The 18,104-nt window shown below is 50.8% G+C and overlaps 2 protein-coding genes across 2 annotated transcripts; both read left to right on the forward strand.

The window, feature by feature from the left end:
• Positions 1–924: 924 nt before the first annotated feature.
• Positions 925–4,533, forward strand: N7457_007034 (peroxidase/cytochrome P450 family protein; the record flags this gene model as incomplete). The annotated part of the gene is made up of 7 exons (XM_057178077.1): positions 925–1,179; positions 1,232–1,329; positions 1,401–1,449; positions 1,502–1,694; positions 1,766–3,944; positions 4,005–4,131; positions 4,207–4,533. The coding sequence occupies 7 exons, from the start codon at positions 925–927 to the stop codon at positions 4,531–4,533; spliced, it is 3,228 nt and encodes a 1,075-aa protein (XP_057029821.1).
• Positions 4,534–5,355: 822 nt separating this feature from the next.
• On the forward strand, positions 5,356–17,691 carry tom1 (E3 ubiquitin-protein ligase TOM1; the record flags this gene model as incomplete). Its single annotated transcript, XM_057178078.1, has 6 exons — positions 5,356–5,403; positions 5,466–8,124; positions 8,172–13,148; positions 13,206–13,289; positions 13,347–17,537; positions 17,597–17,691. The coding sequence occupies 6 exons, from the start codon at positions 5,356–5,358 to the stop codon at positions 17,689–17,691; spliced, it is 12,054 nt and encodes a 4,017-aa protein (XP_057029822.1).
• Positions 17,692–18,104: the final 413 nt, after the last annotated feature.

Raw genomic sequence — 18,104 nt, forward strand, 5'->3', positions numbered from 1 at the left:
CTACGGAGTTTCATGATCTTAGTTGTGGTTTACTCCGTACATTTTGCTGAGAAAAAAACCATTATTCTGCAGAGTCTAAGCCCACCGCAGATCCTGAGGGTCCGCTTTTGCTCCAATCATAGGAGTGAGACCACATCTTCTGTGTGGGAAATGAGATATGCCATTGCATAAACTAATATAGCTCGTGTCTCTCAATTGAGCTAGGCTTTCGTATTCCGGTCCATCCGCCGTAAGTCATTGAGTGGGAACATGCTAGGCATCTATCAGGACATACCTAGGGGACTTGTTTGACAGGGGATAGAGCACGCGCGAATCAGAGATATCTGATTGCTGAGCGCAGCCAGTGGGGCGCTCGTCATCTCCAGGGAAGTCCACTGAAAGTGCGCTAAGTATGACTATCCAAATGGAGACCTGGGTGGACTTTTTTGGATGTGAGAGGGTGAGTTCAGCCGTACGCTATGCTCGGCTGATGGCCCTCGGATTACTCCGTGAATCCCATGGGAAACCTATAATAATGATCCTATCCCATTTCCGCCGAAATGATCGCATGATGATCTACTTCTCTTCTCCCTACCTACTCCGATTGTAGCTCTTATATTGCTGTCTTCCTATATACGCTATCGCGAGTCTACCCCAGGATAACTGTTCCTGAACCGTTCGCCTCGCCCCCATACTTCACCTAAATCACCTCTGCTTGACGTATATCGGTAAGAGACTGGTTTTTTCACTGGTTTCCAATTCCACAGTTTGTCATCCTTTGTACACATTGTTCGATCTCATGGCCTTACAAAAGCCCAAGTCACAAAATATGATCGCTTTGCTCATCTGCTCGTACCCAATGCCACAGAAACTAACAGATCGATCATAGTTCGCGCTTGAAGTTTCTCTGTACTATTCGCTTGTATTATATTCTCCCAATCCACCATGGCCGAGGGAGATTCCAATTCCAACCGCAACAAGCTCGCCCAGGTCGAGAAAGTTGTGGCTGCAGCCTTACGGCCATTGCCCACTCAAACCGGCGATGGCAGCTATGTGCAGACACCTAGTGTGACAGGCCTTGCTAAGGATCTGCTTCATGTTGACTTGCAAGATGCCAAAACATTGGCCGAGGTCGCGAAAACTGCCGTGACTGGCGGAGCTGTGAACGATAGAGACTATACTATGGAGCGAGTGATCCAAGTCCGTACTCTCGAGGAAAAATGGCTATGTGTACCTTCTGACCTCTCTACAGCTTGCTGCCGGCCTGCCTTCGACATCTCGAAATGGCAAGGAGCTCACGAATACTTTCCTCGCTCAATTGTGGGGTGATCTGGAACACCCGCCTGTCTCGTGAGTTGATCCATCTTCCAATTTCATGTCGATCAATGATGGCATCGTTCAGTGACTGACTGGCGATGCAGTTATCTTGGACGTGATACAGCATACCGTAAGGCTGATGGATCTGGAAACGTATGGACTATCCCATTTCCCAGCACTGAGAACCTCTACTAAGTAGCCCTAGAATGCTTTCTGGCCTCAAATTGGAGCTGCCGGCAGCGCATACGCACGGTCTGTTCGGCCAAAGACCATGCAGCCTGCTTCTCTTCCGGAACCCGAGGCTCTTTTCGATAGTCTTCTGGCCAGGAAAGACTTCAAGGAACACCCAAACAAGATTTCCAGCGTGTTATTCTATCTCGCTTCGATTATCATCCATGGTAAGATAAGGCTTTCTATTGAGATCTTTGTGATCACAAGCGTCAAAGCCATTGCGACTAACATCTCTTAGACCTGTTCCAGACGGATCCTCGGGACCAAACAAAGTCATTGACCTCCTCGTACTTGGACTTGTCTCCGCTGTATGGTAACAACCAGAAAGAGCAGGACACAGTCAGAACATTCAAGGATGGAAAGTTGAAGCCCGACTGCTTCTCCACTAAGCGGGTTCTGGGATTCCCCCCTGGTGTGGGTGTCCTTCTCATCATGTTCAACCGTTTCCACAATTCTGTTGCTGCACAATTGGCGGCTATCAATGAAGGTGGCCGGTTCACCAAGCCGGATGAGTCAAATACCCAAGCCTATGCCACCTGGGATAACGATCTCTTCCAGACTGCGCGCCTAGTTACCTGTGGTCTTTATGTCAACATCATTCTGAAGGATTATGTTCGGACCATTCTCAATGTCAACCGAACCGATAGCACATGGAGCTTGGATCCCCGCGCGGAGATGAAGGACGGCTTGCTCGGAGAGGCCCCTACCCAGGCTACCGGAAACCAAGTGTCAGCCGAGTTCAACTTGGTTTATCGCTGGCATTCTTGTATCTCGGCTCGGGATGCAAAATGGTCAGATGATCTATACAGAGAGATATTCGAAGGAAAAGAGCCACAGGAGATTAGCTTGCAGCAATTCGGCCGTGGCCTTGGGCAGTGGGAATCAAAACTTCCCGTAGATCCTCAAGAGCGTCCCTTCGCCAAACTGCAACGCCAGGCAGATGGTAAATTTGACGACAGTGACCTAGTCCAAATCTGGCAAGAGAGTGTTGAGGATCCTGCTGGAGCGTTTGGTGCTCTCAATGTCCCCGAGGTCTTCAGAAGCATTGAGGTTCTCGGCATCAAGCAGGCACGTTCTTGGAATCTGGCTACCTTGAACGAGTTCCGTCAATACTTTGGTTTGGCTTCTTACAAAACTTTTGAAGAGATCAACCCAGACCCCTATATCTCCAACCAGCTGAGGCATTTCTATGATCATCCAGACCTTGTGGAGTTATACCCTGGCCTCGTGGTTGAAGAGGCCAAGCAGCCTATGACCCCGGGTAGCGGTCTATGCACCAACTTCACGACTTCACGGGCCATTCTCTCAGACGCTGTCGCTTTGGTTCGTGGCGATCGCCACTATACCGTCGACTTCACACCAAAGCACCTCACGAATTGGGCGTATAACGAGATCAACCATGACGTCTCTGTTGACGGCGGCCAGGTCATCTACAAGCTGATTCTGAAGGCGTTCCCCAACCATTTCCGCGGCGATTCCGTTTATGCCCACTTCCCGATGGTTGTGCCTGATGAGAACAAGAAGATCCTAACCAGCCTTGGTCATGCCAAAACCTACAGCTTCGACCGACCTATGTTGAAAGACCCAGTTCCCTTCATCAATTCCCACGCTGCCTGCACAAAGATCTTGAATGACCAAGAGAACTTCAAGGTAGGATGGGGTGAGAAGATTCAATTCTTGATGGAGAATAGCGGCCGTCCATATGGTCGAGATTTTGCCCTGGCGGGCGATCTCCCTGCTAACGCCAATTCCCGAAAGATGCTTGGCACTGCTTTGCACCGAGACAAGTGGGAATCCGAAGTAAAGGCCTTCTACGAGGATATTACTTTGAAACTTCTCGAGCGGAACTCATTCAACGTCGCTGGGGTTAACCATGTCGATATCGTTCGTGATGTTGCCGTACTTGCCCAAGTCCACTTCTGTGCCAACGTCTTTTCTCTGTCTCTTAAGACAGAGTCTAACCCGAGAGGCGTGTTCAGCGAGCAGGAGTTGTACCAAATCCTGGCCGTGATCTTTGCTTGTATTTTCTATGATGTTGATGTGTCCAAGTCATTCCAGCTTTCCCAGACTGCTCGCAGCGTTGCGCAGCAGCTGGGTGAGCTGACTTTGGCCAACGTTGAGCTCGTCGCTAAGTCTGGTTTCATTTCGAACCTGGTCAACCGCCTTCACCGCCACGATATTTTGAGCGAATACGGGGTTCACATGATCCAACGGTTGCTAGACAGCGAGTTGCCAGTGAAGGATATTGTGTGGTCGCATATTCTCCCCATGGCTGGCGCATTAGTTGCCAATCAAGGCCAGCTTTTCTCTCAATGCATTGACTACTACCTCTCCGAAGAGGCGGCAGAGCATTTGGCTGAAATCCAGCGTTTGTCCAGGGAGGACACTCCCGAGGCTGACGAGCTCCTCGTGCGATAGTAAGCTTCTCCCTTCCATTTTAACTATGCCTCGATAGGACACATACTAACTATATACAGCTTCATGGAAGGAGCGAGACTCCGATGTTCTGTGGCATTGCCACGCATTGTGACAAAACCTACAGTGATCGATGACAATGGCAAGGAGGTTACTTTGAAGGCTGGCCAGGAACTCATTTGTAACTTGGTAAGTTGTTTAATGGCCCCTGTAAGCTCTCGCTTTCATTGTCGTTCCGATGTTAACAGACCGTGCGAATTATAGGTTGTTGCAGGCCGTGATCCTATTGCATTCCCCGACCCCGATAAGGTCCGTCTTGATCGTGATATGAGCCTGTACACTCACTTTGGCTTTGGTGCCCATCAATGCCTGGGTGTCAAGATGTGCCCTATTGCGCTTTCCACTATGCTCAAGGTCTTTGGACGACTAGATAACTTGCGCCGTGCCCCTGGACCTCAAGGTCATCTGAAGAGGCTGGATGCACTGGGAGGAATTGCTATGTATATGGATGCCGAGCACAAGAGCTTCAGTCCGTTCCCTGTGACTATGAAAGTCCAATGGGACGGAGACCTGCCTTCCAGGAAGGAGTAAAAGCCATACATATGAATGTGGTATTTCCAGAGATGTGTGCTTGTTTTGGGAGACCTCTCTGTACTGTTTATGATCGCCATGGTTAGTTTGTATAGCTTACATGTGTTTCCTCAGTTGTTTCACCGAACATTGATTAAAATGGAACTGGCTTTCAAAATGTGGCCATGCCCCTTAGCAGAGATAAACAAGCATTTGTAGCTTTCATTATATTCCCCTTTCAGTAATAAAAACCTCAACAATTGCATCATGTGTGGTGTCAAAGAACTTGGAAGTGGGAAGAGATCGATGCCTCAGGCCCTGCGGGGGGAATCAGCCAGAGCCGCTCCGCCCTTCCATCTGCCGGCAAGACCAGCTTCCATTCACGAATCTTCCCTTTGCGTTGATCGTACCTTTTCTCTTCTTGTTTTATCAACCAACCCCCTCCTGTCATCCTTTCCTTTTAATAGCCTTCTTACCTCTACGTCAAACCTCTAGGGATAACGACCTGCACTCGTTTTCCGTAGCTACTTTGACCGCTCACTGATATCTCATCTTTCAGCTCTCATATCTGAGCTTTCTTAATCCAAGTTTCTTCCCGATTGAATGACAAGTTCGATCTAGCATCTCTTTGATTTGCATTTTCGAAACATTGCTCAGTTGGTGATCACGTTGAGTCGATTCGGTTTTCGTTGAGGCAGAAAACACCAAAAACGTCATAAGGCATCTTCGCGCTTTCTCCGCGACACTGGTCTTGAAGACCTCCTTAGTCCAACCTCTCTAGGAGACAACCCTCCTGGAATCTATCGACTCCCTCATGTTTGACTGTTGAAACCGATCGTTATCATGGGGAGAATTAAGAAGGTAGCCAGCCAAAAGCATGAGGCTACAATCGTGAGTGACTCCCCCGGCAGCCTGATGTGCAACCCAACTAAAAAATTTTCCTCCTATTACAGTCACCTTTTTTGCGAGAGTTTATCGTACAGGCCACGAGTATCCCCATTCCAGAGCTCCCGTCACTTCTTAGCACATTCCCGAAACTATGGCCATTCCCACGTGGTGATCTCTATCATTGGATCAATGTTCTGGACCGGTTCGACGAGATTCTGGCATCGGCTGTTGAGAAATACTTCCTGAACACTGGACCGCAGACTCAATCGTTTACCCGAGGTGTATTGGAGGACTCATACTCGGCTGATGAGAGCAAGAAGCCTACAGAGGGTGTTGATGCCAAGCTGAATGCTCTGGGATATGGCCCTGATGGAGATAGAGAGCTTGTGGAAGGAATCCTTGATTTTTCTCGTCTATTGCTCGAAAAATGTGGAAATCGCAGCTTGTACAGCAGCAGTGATCGCCTGGGCGACCTGTTGAACACCACCTCACTGTCTCTCCTCCAGTCCACCTTACGGCTGTCTCTCTGCTTGGCTCAACGGTACCACTCCCGCCAACGCGGCGCCCATCAACAGTCCGTATTGCAATCCCACTATGCTCTTGATCTCGAGAAGTTGCAGAAGATCGCAGCACCTTTCCCTCGTCCTGTCATTGCCAGTAAAACGCCGTTTGCCACGTCCCCTGCTGTTTCAACCAAAGGGAAGGAAAAGGCAGCCCAGACCAAAATCAATGCCAATGAGCTGGTTTCCCTTGTGCGTGATAGTGATGGCTGGGAAGAATGGGGCGGTGTTCGCATTCTCTACTACCCCTCAGGCTCTGAACAGGCAAGAACCACATCCGAATTTGGACAAACCGAACCAGGCTCGCACGTTCCAACCACGCCAACTCCCCTGCGACGCAGTGCAACACATCCCACTCCTCATCTGAGTCGAGGTGTAGATGAAACCCCAGGCTCCGCCGGCGGGAAAGCTGAAGAGACTGCGCGTGGAGGCAAAGTCCTGGAACTTTCCCATTCGAAAGTTTCTGCTGCAAACCTGGAAGATCTTCTTGTGGCTAACCTGCCTCAGTTGCCCCTGGAATCAAAATATGAGTTGCTTCACAAAGCTCGAGTTGCAAAGGCATTGACAACATCGCGTGCTACGCGGGAACAGATTCTTTCCATCAGAGCGCTGGCAGTGACCAACTTGGCCCATGTCCAGCCCGAGAGTGCCTTCCAACAAAAGGTTCTTCAGTCTGATCTGGAGCAACCTAAGCGCCTTCAGCTCTCCTATCAGCTTGCTGAACTAGTTCACCTGGGAGCCAGCGGGGATCTCGAAGTCTCGCGATACGTCCAAACATTGGCGATCCAGGCGCTGGATGCACTGGCCAAGCATAAGGCCCGTGCTGTTGATGTTTGTGCAGCTTTGAGCGTCAATGTCAATCACGGAGTCCTGATGTTTTTGACCCGTAAGATGGTCAATGAACTGAGCCCCGAAAACAATGATCCGGATGATGCTTACCACGATGAGTGGCGGGACGCTCTACTTGCACTTCTGCGCACCCTCCCGAGCTCAAGCACGCGCACACCAGAGACCCTGGTCGCAGCTGGTTTGATCCCCATGTTTGTTGACGTTCTGAATTTGCGGACAGAAAAATCCCGCCGAGTCTATTCTCGCATTATGGAGTTCCTTGATACCTTCGTGCATGCAGTTCGGGATGCACTGGGCACATTGACAACCGCAAAGGGCTTTGACGCGATGTCTGATTTGATTGACTATGAGACCAAGACTGCTTTTGGGAAGGTCAACCGCGGAGATGGATTCCCTGTTCAATACAAGAATCCATCAGTTGATTATCAAATCCCTTACTTCCAACAGCAGACCCTCCGCTGGATGTTCCGTTTCGTCAATCACATTATGCAACACGCCAGTGGTGGCTTTGATCGTGTGCTACGAAACCTAATTGATTCACCTCAGCTGTTGACTTCTCTCCGTCTTGTGTTCGAGAATGCTCGCATATTCGGTTCGCATGTGTGGAGCAATGCCGTCAACATTCTCAGCAGCTTCATTCACAATGAGCCCACTAGCTATGCTGTTATTGCTGAAGCTGGTCTCAGTAAAAGCCTTCTTGCCGCTGTCATGGGCCGTGAGCTCCAGGTTATGGAGAAGCCGCCGGCGGTGGAGCCCGAAGACCGCGTATCCGAGGACGAAACTGCAACCCAGCCGCCCAGCGCTGAAGCCGCTATCCAGTCCGAGGGAAAGAATAAAGATCGCGAGTACGCTATTGTTAGACCTCAGGGCACTCCCCTTGCACCTGGCATTATGCCCGCAGCTGATGCTCTTGCTTGTATTCCTGGTGCTTTTGGGGCCATTTGCTTGAACTCCTCCGGCCTGGATCTCTTCCAGTCCTCCGATGCACTGGAAAGTTTCTTCGAAATCTTTGAGAACCCTGATCATGTCAAGTGTCTGAAGGATGACCCGGAATTGGTTCGTTCATTGGGCACGACATTTGATGAGCTTGTTCGACATCACCCTGCCTTGAAAACTTCTATCATGTCTGCAGTTCTCGTAATGGCTGCTCGTGTTAACATGCTGGGTCGAGTTAAGGCCTGGGAACAAGGTATGGGCACCAAGCTGTGGGCTCAAGATTCCGACGGTAAAACAGTTATCTCGGGTGATATCTTCTCGCTGTTCCGAGACATCGGCACAGCAGTCGATGCATCCGTAGAAGACCCCGCATCGTTTGGTGCTCCCCAGCTAAATTCGAACGCTCTTCCTAATGGGGGAAGTTAGTCGTTGGGCATCTAGATCATGTTCTTCCTTCGCCGGGCCCCGACTTTGAGCCTAAAGATAAGGACGAGCATGGACTCACAGCTACGGACTATCTGTTCCCAGCTCTTCGATTCCTGGGTGCTTTCTTTGAGAACCAGACAAATTGCACATCCTTCGTTCTGGCCGGGGGCGCTGAGTTCCTGTTGGATCTCGCAACTCTTCAAAGCTTAGCATTCGATTTCCACGGAACCAACGCCAATCAGGAGGTCACTGTGCTTATCCACATGCTTGCGGAATCGAAGCCTCATCTTGTGGTGCCCTCTCTCGTCCGACGTGCCCAAACAGCAGTGGACAATCTTTCGGCCTTTTGGACTGCGCCCACTGGATCGGGATTCTTCACGGAATTGATACAGCCGACAGATTCGAAAAAGCCAGCTCTCGAAGCTACCACTGCTGCCAAATCTGGCACATTCTTTGTCAGGCACCTGAACGCTGTCCTTCTTCTGACCGACGTCCTTCGTGAGGTTTTCGCTTTGCCATTGTACCAAGCCCGTCCCGGCCAGTCCACCTCCATTTTTGGCCAAGCTAACCTTGCGGATCACTACTGTACCTTGATTTCTTCATTGACCAACCTTGTTGCTTCTTGTGTATGGGAAGGTATCTTGCTGGAGAAGAATATCCCCGAGAAGTGGCTTGAAGCCACACAGGCCTCGGCTGAAAAGCATGGGTCTGGAAAGTCGAAGGGTGCTTCGGCTTCTGGCACCTCTCAGGAGCCTCCAGCAACTTCTGGCGCCGTACCTCAACCGGAAGGCTCTGGTGCATCAGATCCTGTTCAGGCTCAGCCAGCCCAGGACTCGAAGGATGATAGTGAAGTGGATGAAACCTGTCCAGCTTTCCAGAATGCGCGTACGCTTCGCTATCTTTTAAGTGCTTTGCCAACCTCGATTACGGGATTCTTGCACAATCTCGGACTCGGAATGATAGGCAAGAGACGCGGGGATCCGCTCCAGAAGCAAAGACAGAACGCTAGCCTGGTCTCAGATGCTATCGCTGAAGGTATTCTTCGCCAGCTGCAGTTCAACCCTGCCAATTCAAGTGATAGCCACAAGCACCGCTTTGCATATCTTATTGTCATTCTCTCCCATTTCTCGCACCTTCTCTATGAAGTTTCAACCGAACGTCCTACCCCGAACTACCTGACTGCGGTTCTCGTTGCATTCAAGAAGAACAACGGCCTCAAGGTGTTGAAAGACATTTGTGAAGTTTTCTTGAACGACATCAAGTCCCTTCCCTCGGCAGAGTCCATTCCTGACCAGGACAAAGAGCTTGCCGATCGACTTGCATCGGGCTATGGTGGAATTAAGATCATTCTTGGGTTATTTGCAGACCTTACCGCTGGAAAATTCATCGTGGATTCGAGTCAGACGCAAGCCTTGACTACTCACGAACGGGACCGGGAACGTTCCGATTACTTCCAGCCAGGTCAATTTTTGGTAGAGCTCCGCATGGAGATTCTGCCCATGGCCCAAGACATGTGGAACTCGGACTTTGCGACCCAGTCGTCGAGTCCAATCGTCAGATTGTTAATTGACATCATGCGGTCCTCCTTGGATGGCGAATATGAGACTGGCGCAGCCCGTAAAGCAGATAAACCTCCTGTCTTGATTGATACTCCTAAAAAGCCATTCGTCGTCCACACTGAACGAGCAGCCGCTTTGTTAGACAAGGGATATACAGATATTGATCTTAACAAAGAAGCCCTGTACCGTTGCAATAATCTTTTGGTCGCGGCCGAAGAATATTGCCAGGCGCAGCAGTGGCTACGGGCTCCCCCAAGAGTTCCTCCGGGTCCCAATGATATCCAAACTGGGGTCCCCGAGCCTGCTTCTGGAATTGACTCCCTCGACGACCCACTTATTGGGGAGGTTCAGGCTTTCGATCACAGCAGTGGGCTCATAGACCGCTCTGCACTACAAATGCTCCTGGCCCAAGCGGGCAGACGCTCAATGGCCGATATAATGCCACCCCCTTCAGCACCCGGGGGCGATGGCGATGCTGATATGCACGATGGGCTGGCTAGAGCTTTGGACAGTGTTCTTAACGATAATGATGGCATGGATAACAATGGCCGAAGCGAGTCATCGAATCAGAGCCAGCCTGATGGTCGCAATAACGGGGACAACTCCTCTGAACCTTCTGCACCATCGCAGGGGGACCCAGTCAAACATCGTCATATGGTTACAATCGAGGACCTGGATGCAGAGAGGCAAAAGGTTCGCGCGAACCTGATCGATCGGGCTCTGGACATCCTGAACGAACACCATGACGTCTCTTTCGAGCTGTCTGACTTGATCACTTCGGCGATCAAGAAGCATAGCGAGCCTGAGAACTTCCGTCGAGACATCGGAGAGACCCTTGTTCAATCGTTGGTCTCTCTGCAGATGGAGAACTTCCAGACAGCCGGCAAAAAGATCGCGGCTTATGCCCATATTCTCGCCTTGACCCTCCAAGATCAGGACATGTACCTTGCTACCCTTGAAGAGCTTAAAGATTGCTTCGTAACTTTCCTTGGATTCATCAAGCTTCCGACGCCTGAGAAGGTTGAACAAGAAACTTTCCCTTGGGTTGGGCACGTCCTGCTTATTCTCGAGAAGATGTTATCCGATGACTGTCAGCCTCCAAAAATATCCTGGAATCCGCCAAGTCCTGAGGATCCCACTCCTAGTAGCAACGAACCGGCCTCCCTTGAAGAACCTCTCATATACATCGATGAGAAGGCCCAGCTTTTCGACGCCCTTGTCGAGATTCTACCCAGAGTGGGCAAGGATGATACACTCGCCCTCTCCATTTGTCGTGTATTGGTGATTCTCACACGCGAGCGCTGTATTGCCACCCGCTTTGGTGAAAAGCGAAACCTCCAACGTTTGTTCGTGATGGTTAAACAGCTTTCCAGTTCCACGAATGATAAGCTTCAAAGCGCATTCATGTTGATCCTACGTCACATCGTTGAGGACGAAGCTACCATCAGGCAGATCATGAGGAGCGAGATTGTTGCCAACTTTGAGTCCAAGAACAATCGCCAGATTGACATCAATAGCTATTTACGACAGATGCATCACCTCGTGCTGAGAGCTCCCGATATTTTTGTGGAGGTTACAAATGATAAGCTACGCTTTGTCCGATATGACTATGACAATCCCCAACGTCTGCACGCTCTTGGATTGAAGGCTGACAAAGATCGTCAACAAAAGCGAGGACGACTCGCTGCCCCTCCTGATGAAAACAAGCCAGAACCATCCACTGCAGATGACGCATCTGCACCCGAAGACAAGGACAAGAATAAGGAGGACAAGAACAAGATTCAAGCTAAGGGTGCCGAGCTTAAGGCTCCAGTTGTGGAGAACCCGGATGGTGTCATTCACTACCTACTCTCGGAACTTCTTTCCTACAAGGATGTTGACGACAAGGAGTCTGGCCCCGATTTTTCGGAGCAGACAGCGGATCAATCTGATACTCAAACCGATGTCGAGATGGCTGTGGATGAGCCTAGTCCTTCGGTTTCGAGCACTGCGGATGCCCAGGCATCTCGCGGTTCCAAGAAGGCAGAGAAGCCCCCATTCAAAGCAGACGAGCACCCGATTTACATATACCGCTGTCTGCTCCTTCAGTGCTTGACTGAACTTCTCGCCTCTTACAATCGAACCAAGGTTGAATTCATCAACTTCTCCCGCAAAGCCGATCCCCTTGCGACCACTCCCTCTAAGCCCCGCTCCGGAGTTCTCAATTACTTTTTGAATGTGCTTGTTCCCCTCGGCACTATGGAGCACGATGAGACCTTGGCATTCAAGAAACGCAGCATGACGTCCACATGGACTATGCAAGTCCTCGTCGCCCTTTGCACCAAGACTGGCGAGTTCGGCGGCGTCGGTAGACGTCGCACTGAACCGAAGTATGAAGAGGACGAGCCTGAACTCGCTTTTGTTCGGCGTTTTGTGCTGGAACATGCTCTTCGGTCCTACAAGGATGCTATGACCTCTAATGAGCCTCTAGATTCCAAATACTCCAAGCTCATGTCTCTCGCCGATCTTTTTGACAAAATGCTTAGTGGATACTCCTTCTCCAATGATGCCGGCTTCCCAACGTCAACTAGGCAGCTTGCTAAGACCATGTTCGAAAAGAACTTCATACCTGCGCTTACTGCTTCAGTGGCCGATGTGGACTTGAACTTCCCATCATCCAAACGTGTCATCAAGTACATCCTTCGTCCGTTGAACAAACTTACCCAGACTGCTGTGCTCCTCAGCGAGAACTCGGACATCACCATTCAAGGTGACAACGAAGACGATGATATCTCCTCGGCAACCTCCGTTTCTGACATGGAAGATGAACGCGAAGAAACGCCTGATCTCTTCCGCCACTCTACTCTTGGTATGCTAGAACCTCGCCATGACGAAGAAGAAAGCAGCACCGAAGAATCAGAAGGCGAAGACGATGAGATGTATGATGATGAATATGATGAGGAAATGGACTACGATGAGGACATTGCTGAAGATGATGGCGAAGTCGTCAGCGATGAGGACGAAGATGGCATGGGTCCAATCGAAGGCCTTTCCGGCGACGCGGTCGAAGTTATCCTCGACGAAGATGAAGACGACGATGAGGATGACGACGACGAGGAACATGATCATTCGGACATGCATGATGATATGTATGATGGTGAAATCGGTGGCGATCGGGACAATGAAAGCCTCGAAGATGGCGGAGAGGATGATTGGGAGAGCGAAGAAATGACTGAAGATGAAGAGGAGGTCGAGATGATGAACCAGTTCGAAGATGAAATGGCCGACATGAGACAATCCACTCGACACCAGGGTGAAGACCAACGGATTGGCGACCTGTTCCGTGCTCTCAATGAGGCTACCGGACTTGATGATCTCCATGGCGATGGCCTAGGTGGTGACATCCACGAAGAAATCCTCGATGATCTAGACGAAGATGGTTTGTCCTCCCTCCGCCCACTGATGCGCCTATTAGAGTCGCTGACCTCTCATCTAGTCGAGGATGAAGACGAGATGGATGAACTCGACGAGGATATGGACGACTTCGATGACGAACAAGGATCTTATGGAGATATGGAAGGTGAGTCGAATTCGCATACTAACTTCCTTCCTGCATCATTACTAATTTGTTTAAAAGACGACGATCTTCTTGAGCCATGGGGATGGGAAGGCGATGAGCCTCCAATGCCCCGAGCACACCAACCCCGCTTCCGCGGAGGCCCGCCACCCGCATGGGCTACTGTGACTGAAATCATGCCAGGTCGCTCAGGTCTCGTTCCCATCCAACCCTACCACCGTGTCCACCGAACTCAAATGCAGCCCCGCGGTCACGACGATGGTACCAATCCTCTACTCACCCGGACTGGTCGCTCCGATCCTAATGTTCCACCCCGTGCGTCCGCTGCTGATCCTTTCGCTGATTGGGGCCAGTCCATGGACACTGCAGGTGGCCGAGTTGTCGCAATGGATAGCCCCATCAGCTTCATGAATGCCATCATGCAAGCCATAGGCGGACAGGCGGCGCCAGGTTTCGGCGTTGTCACTCGCCCTGACGGTATTCATCTCCATGTCGATCGACGGGCTGTTTTACCCGGCCGCCTCCAGGACATGCTTGGAATCTCTCGATTGCCAGGCCCTCCAGCTCGTACTCGCAGCGATGATCCGCAAACTGCTGTCAAGTTTGGTCTCGGAACCACCAGGAGCCGCTGGCAAGAGGAGGCCCGCATTCTTTTCAGCAGCCAATGTATTGAGCGCACTCAGCGTGTCATTGGTTCCATTCTGAAGGCTTTGGTTCCCCTCGCTATCGAGGAGGAGAAGCAGCGCCGGAAACATGCGGAAGAGGAACGCAAACGCCTTCAAGCCGAACAAGCTGAGAAGGAGCGCCAAGATCGCATCGCTGCTGAAGAAAAGGAACGCCAGCGTAAGCAAAAGGAAGAGGAAGAAGCTGCCCGACTACAGGCAGAGAAAGAACAGCAGGAAGCCGAGCGCCGAGCTGCTGGGGCGGATGAGCCTATGGAAGATGTTCAGGAAACCGGTACCACGGTCGAAACCGCTGGCCCATCTACCCAAGCCGAAGCCCAGCCCACTGAGCCTGCTCGTCGGGTTCACACAAACATCAGAGGCCGCCCACTTGATATCACCGGTCTGGAGATTGACCCAGAATATCTAGAGGCTCTGCCCGAGGAACTTCGGGAGGAAGTCATTATGCAACAGCTTTCTGAACAACGTTCACAGGCTGCCGCTGCAGGTGAGGAGGATACAGAGATTAACCAAGAATTCCTTGAGGCCTTGCCCGTCGATATCCGTGAAGAATTGCTACAACAAGAAGCAGCCGATCGACGCCGACGTGAACGCGAAACTGCACGTCGACAGGCAGCCACTGCAGGTGGAGCTGGCGCTGCTCCTTCTGCCACTCAACCAGCAGAAGAAATGGACGCTCTCAGCTTCCTCGCTACTCTTGATCCCTCTTTGCGACAAGCTGTCCTGGCTGATCAACCCGAGGATGTCCTTGCAACCTTGGGCCCAGAGTACTTGCCCGAAGCTCGCGGTATGGGTGGTAGCGGCCGACGTATGGCCCAGTTTGGTGACATGGGAGCCCTTGACCACCGTCAGAGAATTGAGCCTGCTGCAACCCAAGGGACGAAGAAAGAACAGAGACGTCAGATTGTTCAAATGCTCGACAAGGCTGGCGTTGCAACCCTTCTGCGCCTGATGTTCATGCCTCTTCATGGGAACGCTCGACATCAGCTAAACGATATCCTTCACAATGTTTGCGAGAACCGTCAGAACCGGAGTGAGGTTATCAGCCTTCTTCTCTCGGTTTTGCAGGATGGCAGTGTCGATTCCACTGCGATCGAACGTAGTTTCTCGCATCTCTCTCTGCGCGCCAAAGCACCAGGTACACAGAAAACACCACAGCCTAACAAGCGAAACCTCGCTCTCCAGACTGCTTCAAGCGTCAGCAGTGAAGTGACCCCACTTATGGTCATCCAACAATGTCTCGCCACATTGTCTTTCTTGTCGCAGTTCAATCCTCACATTGCCTGGTTCTTCCTCACGGAGCATGATTCTGCTTCATCTGCCAAACTCAAGTCCTTGCGCAAGGGTAAGGGTAAAGAGAGCCGTGCTAACAAGTTCGCTCTAAATGCCCTGCTTTCTCTTTTGGACCGCAAGTTGATCATGGAAAGCCCTAACTGCATGGAGCAACTATCTGCCCTCTTAAGCAGTATCACACAGCCATTGACTGTTCTCCTCCGCCGTGAGAAGGAGCGACAAGAAGAAGACAAGGGCAAGAAGCCTGAACGAGCTCAAATAGAAGGACCTACTGATCAAGCCCCCGAGGCTGCTGCTTCCAACGTGGACACATCCATGACTGATGCTCCGCTGCCTACAGTGGAAACCCCTGGAGCCACTGGCCCAGAGACCACAGAGGGTGCGGAAACTACTTCAGCTGAAGCCAAGAAGCCTGAAGATTCTAAGAAGCCAGCCGAGGAGGAGAAGCGCAAGAAGCGAACAATCGAGCCTCCTGTTGTCCCAGATCACAACTTCCGACTAGTTGTTCACATCCTTGCGGCTCGTGAGTGCAATGGCAAGACCTTCCGCGATACCCTTTCCACCATCAACAACCTTTCTGCTGTTCCTGGAGCCAGGGATGTTATCGGTAATGAATTGGTTGCTCAAGCTCAAGCCCTCAGCGATACCATCCTGGGTGATTTGGAGGATCTTCTTCCTCATATTCACCAAGCCAAGACTGGTACCGACATGCAAGGGCTTGCTCTGGCCAAGTTCTCCCCAGCCAGTTCAGACCAAGCGAAATTACTACGTATCCTCACAGCACTCGATTACCTGTTTGATCCTACAAGAGTGGACAAGTCCAAGGGCTCTGAGCCCGAATCTGCCCCCAAGGAGGATGTGCTCAAGCGCCTCTATGAGAGCGCCACGTTCGGTCCGTTGTGGACCAAGCTGAGCGATTGCTTGGGCGTCATTAAGTGGAAGAAGAACATGCTTAACGTTGCTACTATTCTCCTACCTTTGGTTGAGGCATTGATGGTTGTCTGCAAGAATACCACGCTGAAGGATCAGCCACTATCTCGGGGCAGCCGTGAATTGTCTGTCAACAGTGCCCCATCTGATACTGGTCTCAGTATGGAGAATATCTTCTTTAAGTTCACCGAAGAACATCGCAAGATTCTCAATGAGCTGGTCCGTCAGAACCCTCGCCTGATGAGCGGTACTTTCTCTCTGCTGGTCAAGAATCCCAAGGTCCTGGAATTCGACAACAAGCGCAACTACTTCACTCGTCGTGTGCACTCTCGTGGCGCCGAGCCTCGCCACCCCCATCCTCCTCTTCAGCTATCTGTGCGCAGAGCTGAAGTCTTCCTTGACTCTTTCAAGTCCTTGTACTTCAAGAATGCGGAGGAGTTGAAGTATGGCAAATTGAATGTACGATTCCACGGCGAGGAGGGTGTTGATGCCGGTGGTGTCACCCGAGAGTGGTTCCAAGTCCTCGCCCGTGGCATGTTCAACCCCAACTATGCCTTGTTCATCCCTGTTGCTGCCGATCGAACTACATTCCACCCCAACCGACTCAGTGGCGTCAACTCCGAACATCTCATGTTCTTCAAATTCATTGGACGAATCATCGGTAAGGCCTTGTATGAAGGCCGTGTTCTCGACTGCCACTTCAGCCGAGTAGTCTACAAGAATATGCTCGGACGAACCGTGTCTATTAAAGATATGGAAACCCTCGACCTAGACTACTACAAATCACTCCTCTGGATGCTGGAGAATGACATTACCGACATCATCACCGAGACTTTCTCCATTGAAACCGATGACTTTGGCGAGAAGCAGGTCATCGACCTGAAGCCCGGCGGTCAAGACATTCCCGTTACACAAGAGAACAAGGAAGAGTACGTCCAGCGTGTGGTTGAATATCGCCTGGTCGAGTCAGTCCGCGAACAATTGGATAACTTCCTCATGGGCTTCCACGAGATCATTCCTCCCGACCTTATTTCCATTTTCAACGAGCAGGAGCTGGAACTCTTGATTTCCGGTCTTCCTGAGATCGACGTGGATGAGTGGAAGAACAACACCGAGTACCACAACTACTCCGCCTCCTCTCCGCAGATCCAGTGGTTCTGGCGTGCTGTCCGTTCATTTGACAAAGAGGAGCGTGCCAAGCTTCTACAGTTCGTCACTGGAACCAGTAAGGTTCCCCTCAATGGCTTCAAAGAACTTGAGGGCATGAACGGTGTGAGCAAATTCAACATCCATCGCGATTACGGCAACAAGGATCGCCTTCCCAGCTCGCACACTTGTTTCAACCGTAAGTATTTCCCTTCCCCGGCCTTTGCATCCGCGCAATGTACTAATTATTTTTAACAGAGCTTGATCTTCCCGAGTATGAAAGTTATGAGGATCTCCGACACCGCCTTTACACGGCCATGACTGCTGGCAGTGAATACTTCGGGTTTGCCTAGACTGATCTCCTCTTCTACGGCACGTGAATGGTTTTTTCAAGCCAAAGCATTTGTATGGCGTTTCTGTCAACGGGAATCCTTTTTACTGAGGATGAGTAAAGAGAATACGGAAGGCTGGTATGGACTAGCAAGAATTTTCTTTATGAGCAGATGAAAACTGAGGCTACTGGATAGGGATTCGGTTGAAGTGCAGGTCAACCGAATTCGTTCCAGTCCTCGATATGTACTTAGATTGCTGCATTTATTTCTTTATTTTCAAAATCGCTTTGTTTTATTGTAATGGCGTAAGATACCTAGTTGTCTATAGTGTCTTATACACTTGCTACTTGTATAGATACACCTCTGGGGGACGGAGTAGATAGGGCAAGGTTGACGCGGGGATTATATCATCAGGCGGTGAGCCCGTCACGGGA

Source organism: Penicillium paradoxum (assembly GCF_028828445.1).
Source record: "Penicillium paradoxum strain IBT 22861 chromosome Unknown utg000006l_segment0_segment0, whole genome shotgun sequence".
NCBI lineage: Eukaryota > Fungi > Ascomycota > Eurotiomycetes > Eurotiales > Aspergillaceae > Penicillium > Penicillium paradoxum.